This window comes from Microtus oregoni, unplaced genomic scaffold (genome assembly GCF_018167655.1).
Source record: "Microtus oregoni isolate MIOR12 unplaced genomic scaffold, Mior012 000030F_ref0000283, whole genome shotgun sequence".
NCBI lineage: Eukaryota > Metazoa > Chordata > Mammalia > Rodentia > Cricetidae > Microtus > Microtus oregoni.
The window spans coordinates 9,321,926-9,328,844 of record NW_024543089.1 but is presented as its reverse complement, the minus strand read 5'-3'; the positions used below and the strand labels follow the sequence as shown (position 1 = coordinate 9,328,844).

At 33.4% G+C, this 6,919-nt stretch overlaps 1 protein-coding gene across 1 annotated transcript; it reads left to right on the top strand.

The window, feature by feature from the left end:
- The first annotated feature begins 5,946 nt into the window (after positions 1 to 5,946).
- LOC121465407 (peptidyl-prolyl cis-trans isomerase A-like) lies at positions 5,947 to 6,347 on the top strand. The gene has a single exon (XM_041678648.1). The coding sequence runs from the start codon at positions 5,995 to 5,997 to the stop codon at positions 6,307 to 6,309; it is 315 nt and encodes a 104-aa protein (XP_041534582.1). The 5' UTR covers positions 5,947 to 5,994; the 3' UTR covers positions 6,310 to 6,347.
- The last annotated feature ends 572 nt before the right edge of the window (positions 6,348 to 6,919 follow it).

The window sequence follows — 6,919 nt, the reverse complement described above, 5'->3', positions numbered from 1 at the left end:
CTGTCTCTGGCAGCAACTATATGTCTTTTCCCTGACTCTGCCTACTCTCTTCTTTCCTATCTGCTTGGAACTCCTGCCTTGCCCTATTCTGCTAAGCCACTGCCAAAAACAGATTTATTAATCAACAAATAAATCCAACACATTGACAGAGGACTTCCCACAGCAGAGGAAAATCCTTCACCAGTGTCGGATATGCATATAGATGAGAGTTACAGAGCAAAGTTTTGAAATTTATGTTAATTCTCTTGTGATTGTCCAGCTATATCTGTGAAATTCCAAAAATCTAATTAAAAAAAATATTTGACAGATACTACTAACTGTGTATGTGGGTAGAGAGATTCTTTGTGATTCCAAACAGATTTCCCACTTTGAGTAACCTTTTTCTTAAATTGTTCTTATATTTATTTTGGTGGATTGAAAGAAGATGATACTCAAAGGGAGTGGTATTATTATGAGGTGTGACTGTTTTAGAATGGGGATGACCTTATTGGATATTACTGATGTCTCAATGTGCTCAAGACATATCAAGTGTCTCAGTTTACTTTCTGTTTCCTGCAAGATATACAACTTTCAGCTCCTTCTCCATTGCCATATCTACCAGTATGCTGTTTTTTCCTACCATGAGGTTAATGGACTAAATCTCTGATACTGTAAATCACTCAGTTAAATGTTTTCTTTTTTAACAGTTACTGTGGTCATAGTGTCTCTTGACAGCAATAGAATACCTAAGGTATTTATGTATATTAAGATTTTGAAAAAAATAATATATTATCCATCATGAGAATATATATATATATAAATATTTCACATCATTGGTATTTTATCTTTGACTTGAATAATAGTGTATAGGATCAGTGAGCTATATGCTGTTAAAAATACATACAAGTAACATGACAAGAAGTAAAGTGTGTTATACTTAGGAATATATATATATATATATATATATGTGTGTGTGTGTGTGTGTGTTTGTGTATACATATATATGTATGTTTATTTACACAGAAACACACACATATAACACCAGCAAAAGAAAGAGCCTACACATTTGCAAAAGAGAAGGGAGAACTATATGAAGGTTTGGAAGGAGGGAAGGTAATAGATAAATATTGTAATTAAATTATAATCTTAAAAAATTTAAATATACCAGAAAATGTGTTATTGGTTATGCTTATTTTCCCACAAATACTAGTTTGGTTAAGGTATTTCCTAGAGTATTTATTTCAATTTGACTCTGTTTTTAAATTTTAATTATGTCAGGAGTAGTATATTTACTCTTAAGTATTCAAAATTAAAAGATTCTCTTGGTGTCTCACTTAAGTCCTAATTCTGCACACACACACACACACACACACACACACACACACACACACACACACTGAATGCTCTGCTATTAACAGTAAGTTCTAATTTGGGATATGACAATATTTGCTGAATACCTTAGTAATGGTTGATCAAAATATCGTGAACTTGAAATGCTTTAACCTCATTCACTCTGAACCCTGTGGACATGACACAATACAAAAATGATGGCATTTTTTCATTTCTCCATTAACTTAAGTTGTTAAATCCAACTGCTTCAAGGTGAAGTTATTACTGTAATATTTATGAAAGTCATATTATTGTGAAGTCCATTACTAGATAGGACAGAGCTAAATCATAGGTTTTGAGATACAACGTTTGCTGCCTAAGGCTGTTATTTAAAATCCAGGACTGACTAAATGGATGTCATCACCATTTTTAAAATATACTTAAAATTTTCCACTCACATTTTCTTTGAATCCAGAACCAAAACAGAGGAAGAAAGTTGCCTTTGTTCATATATTTGCATTGACTTTCTATGCTGTTTTTATATCACTGTTACAAACATAGCTAAAGAATTTGAATTGTGCTAGTTTTGTGCCATCACAATAAACAGTCAGCATTCTGATGAATAGATATTTCGTACTATTTTTTCTTCTCATCTTAATCATCAGTTCTCATGTGAAGTATAAGATATGTGAATACGAATAGCATCTCAAGTGATGCTGACTCGGGGGAGATTTGGATGAAAAAGCAAGGCACAGCAAACAGAACTTTTAAAGATTTTCTTGTTAGTTGTAATTTTGGAATAAAACTTGTGATTTTAGAATACTGGAGGCTTTGTATGATGTAATCTCTTTTCTAATCAATCCAAGGTTTTGTTTTAATTTCTATTTCAAGCCAAGATTTACCGATTAAATACATAAGAATAAATGGTGTTAGATTTTCTGTGTACCTTATATAAAACAATTTTTTATTGTTTGTTTATTTTATCCTCCTCCTATGACTGGTTACTAACTTCTTCTAAATGATTAATCTCCATATTTACACATCCTGTGTGTGACCATGTGTATGTGTGTGTGTGTGTTTCTCGGTCTGTATTTCTATGTTTGTGTGTCTGTGAGTGAATGTTTCTGTGTCTCTGATTGTGACTCTTTGTATTTCTATGTGTATCTCTGAATCTCTGTTTAAATGTCTCTGTGTATATGTTTTCATCTGTCTGTGTGTCTGTGTCTCCATGTGACTGTATATGTTAGTGTCCATGTAGATATGTTTGTGTAGTTGTACCTGTGTGTGGTTGTTTCTATGCCTATGTATGTTTGTGTGTATCTGTTTATATTTGTGTGTGTTTCAGTCTGTCTGTTTTTCTGTGTGTGTATGTTGTTTAGGTTGTGGTCACATGTTCATGACTACAGTGTTCATGATAAATTCATAAAATTGTCAGTCACAGAAGTCCCAATATTGGCTCCAACTTAAGACTCTTACAACCTTTGTATCCGCTCTTCAGTGAAATTTCTTTGACTTTCCATGTTTGGTATAGACATCCAATAGTGTTGAGCACTGAACCGTCATTAGTCCTTAACACTTTCAACAGCTAAGAGTCACAGCCTTAACTATAACCCATTGACAAAAATATCTGCTCAGAATAAGACTGAGAACTGTTTTATTATGAAGAGAATATAAACACACACACATAAATTTTGGTTACATGAGCATTTTGGAAAATATTAAATTATTGTCATATAGTCACACCCTTTCCAAACCATAAGATTTAATTATTCATTACCTTTTAATGTTTGTTGTTTGTTTGTGTGTGACATGTACAGATCAGAAGACTACTTTTATGGGTTCATCTTATTCATACACCATGTGGGTCCTGGGAATTCAAACAGGCATTAAGGAATTGTAGCAGGCTCCTTTAATCTCTAAACCATTTCACTGGTCCCTCATGCATTTTTGACAAAATTTATAGCACCAGACATGTATTGCACTCAATCAGAAAACAATTGGCTACCTTTTAAATGCATCATTAATTTTGCTTACTTCTCCCCTTACAAAACATTCCCTCCATCCGCTACTCCCATTCCTATGTATCACCTCTCATTACTTTTATAGCACATGATTTACTAACCACTTCTTCACACCTCATCTCTTTCCCTCCACACCTCCTTTTCTCATTGCTCTATTCTTGCTTTCTGTCATTTATAGACACTCACACCATCTTAACTACAAATATCCAAATATGTAGAATCTATGTAGACATATTAGAAAAAAAAAGAAACTACATTCACCTCAGCAGCTCTACCTAGGCATTCTGGATATACTGTTAACAATTAACAGATTGATGGAAAGAGTCAAAGAAAACACACCCAAACCATTATCTTCCAATGATGACAAGGATTCAAAAAGAGGAAATCTAAAATCTCAAACATGATGGTTAATGCATAAGCTCCTTAAATACAAATTTGTATTTTATATATTAAAAGTTATAGTGTCATGAATTACAAATAACAGCAACACATGTTTTGTTGCTACAACATATAGCAATGAAGAGAGCAAGTATAAGACAAGAAACAATTCTGATATCAATTCTATTAACATTTTATCTTGGGCTACAGTATTTTAGAATTGTGAAATTAATTTCTTTTATGTATATCAGTATGCTACCCTCGGTTATTTCATTCCTAAATGAATAATTTAATTTTTACTGTCTTACACAGTAAAAAGTAAATTAAAATCAAAATAAGTTAAAAGAAGTTGGTAAATACTAATGAGTAAATCAATCACATATAAATTAGAAAACATAGAGAATAATAAATTCATCTTTAATTTTGTTCATTGCACAAGTAAATATTGATAAATATTCAGATAGTCTGACTTAAAGAAAATTAATACACATTAATTAAATATTATTGAGAAATTAGAGAACATTATCTCTTTTTTTACCATAAAAAGTTGTTTACCTTAAAAAGACATATGAAATTATAAAAGCATATGTAGTGCTACCACAGTATTAAATATAATTGCAGTGTTAGTAATCATTTCTGTCTGTCTGGAAATCACAAAGAAGCATGCAATCCAAGTAAAAGTATTAGAAAAAAATGTCAAGCACTGGTGACTCTAGTCCTGAAAATCTCTTGCTTCTATTTAATGAAAGAGATGTGGTGGTTTGAGTAAGAACAGCCCCCATAGGCTCAAATATTTGAATGCTTGGTCATCAGTCAGATCTAGGGAAGAATGAGATGGTTCGGTCTTGTTGGAAGAAGTGTGTCATGGGCTTTGAGGTTTTAAATAGTCCATTCAAAGCCCCAAGTCTCTGTCTTCCCATTACTTGTTGATGTGGCACTCCTAGTTAGATGTCTGATTGAGTGCCACCATGCTCTCTGCCATGAGGATGATGGGCTAAACTATAAACAAGCCCCAATTGGATGTTTTCCTTTAGAAGATATGACAATGTCATAGTGTCTCTTTACAGCAAAAGAACACTAATTAGGACACTTAGAATTAATATGTTTTAGTCCAGTTCTGCATAGCAGTTTCAGGCTGTCACACAGATAAGATGCAGAGAAGAGCTTCCAAGAGCGATAAACCCATGTCCCATATTCAGCCCTTCATCAAGCCCTTTGTCATAGAGGGGATGAGACAACTGTAGGCAGATGCTTTATCACTAAGACACATCTATAACAATAGGATGAGGTAACTGTAAGACATATATAGATATAGATAGATAATAGATGATAGATACTATATATGTATATTTATATAATATATGATGTATGGTATATTTATGTAATATATGTAATTTATATAATATAATGTACAGTATATGTTATGTTGTATATAAAAATATATATATTAATTCTGCAAAAAAAAAGAATTAATTTCTCTTAAAAAACTTAAAGTATAAAACAGGTGATACTTCAAGCTACAACTTTGTTGTTTTAATAATTACCAAAAAATAGCAACATAACAGAAATGAGGTATAAACCTAGGTTTTATTAACATACGTAAATCTTTCCTTAACAAAATATACTAAATCAAATGAAGCTATATGCATGTATATGAGGGTGCATGTGCAAACTCATTTATAAATACATATAAGCTACAAAGGCAAAACTATCACAAAAGAGATATTTATCCAAGAAATGCAATGCTATCTTCCTACCACAAAATCAAATAATACAATTCAATTTACTAGTAGAATAAATTATAAAATAGTTCAATAGATAAAGTAAAAGATGTTTACTTTGTCTAAATATTTCTTAAGAATTCAAACATTCAACAAACCAAGGAACAGACAAAATTGATTAACTCAATGACAATTACAGTATTGTTGTTGCTGCTGTTGGTTTTGGTGTTTTGAGACGGGGTTTCTCTGTATAATAGCCCTAACTGTCCTGAAACTAGTTTTTGTAGACCAGGCTGACCTCACTCACAAAATCTGCCTGTCTCTGTCTCCCAAGTTCTGGGATTAAAGGTGTGCATCACCATCACCCCTTCACAATTACAATATCAAACAGGGAAAACGAATGCTTTCCTTCTAAAATAAGATGATAGAGAGCCCTTGGGCCACGTCTCCTTCGAGCTGTTTGCAGACAAAGTTCCAAAGACAGCAGAAAACTTTCGTGCTCTGAGCACTGGAGAGATAGGATTGGATATAAGGGTTCTTCCTTTCACAGGATTATTCCAGGATTCATGTGCCAGGGTGGTGACTTCACACGCCATAATGGCACTGGCGGCAGATCCATCTACGGAGAAAAATTTGAGGATGAGAACTTCATCCTGAAGCATACAGGTCCTGGCATCTTGTCCATGGCAAATGCTGGACCAAACACAAACGGTTCCCAGTTTTTTATCTGCACCACCAAGACTGAGTGGCTGGATGGCAAACATGTGGTCTTTGGGAAGGTGAAAGAAGGCATGAACATTGTGGAAGCCATGGAGCGTTTTGGGTCCAGGAATGGCAAGACCAGCAAGAAGATCACCATTTCCGACTGTGGACAACTCTAATTCTTTTGAGTTGCTGGCTTCTTACTCACCAGACCATTCCTTCTGTAGCTCAGGATAGCACCCAAGCCCCATCTGCTCGCAGTACCCTGTAATCTCTGCTCTCACTGAAGTTCTTTGGGTTCCATATTTTCCTCATTCCCTTTCAAATATAGCTGGATTGCAGAGTTAAGTTTATGATTATGAATAAAAACTCAGTAAGAAAAAAAAAGATGATAAATAGAAAATTCCTATTTCATTATTTAAACTCAACATTATGTAGAGAATAATAGTCAGAGAAGTTACAACACAGTATTAAATAGATTACATTGAAAAAGAAGAAATAAAATCAGCTATAAAAGAATACTTAGGTGGTCATGGCACATGTGCTAATCCTAGCTATTAGGAGCTAGAGACTAGCTGAGCTCTGTGAGTTTGAGGTCTGGCATACAAAGCAATTTCCAGGAGAAGCTCTTAAACTACGGAAAAATCCTGTCTTCAAAAACAAAACAAAAAAAAGCCATAATTATTCATAATTACAAATACAGAAAATTTTACAGAAACTGGTGTAAATACATCTTTTGACAAATAAATATTTGTCAAGATTTTGCAATGTAATACTAATGAGCATATA

Excerpts from the sequence above, each read along its gene's own strand:
- LOC121465407 (XM_041678648.1), top strand. The coding sequence starts at position 5,995 with ATGTGCCAGGGTGGTGACTTCACACGCCATAATGGCACTGGCGGCAGA.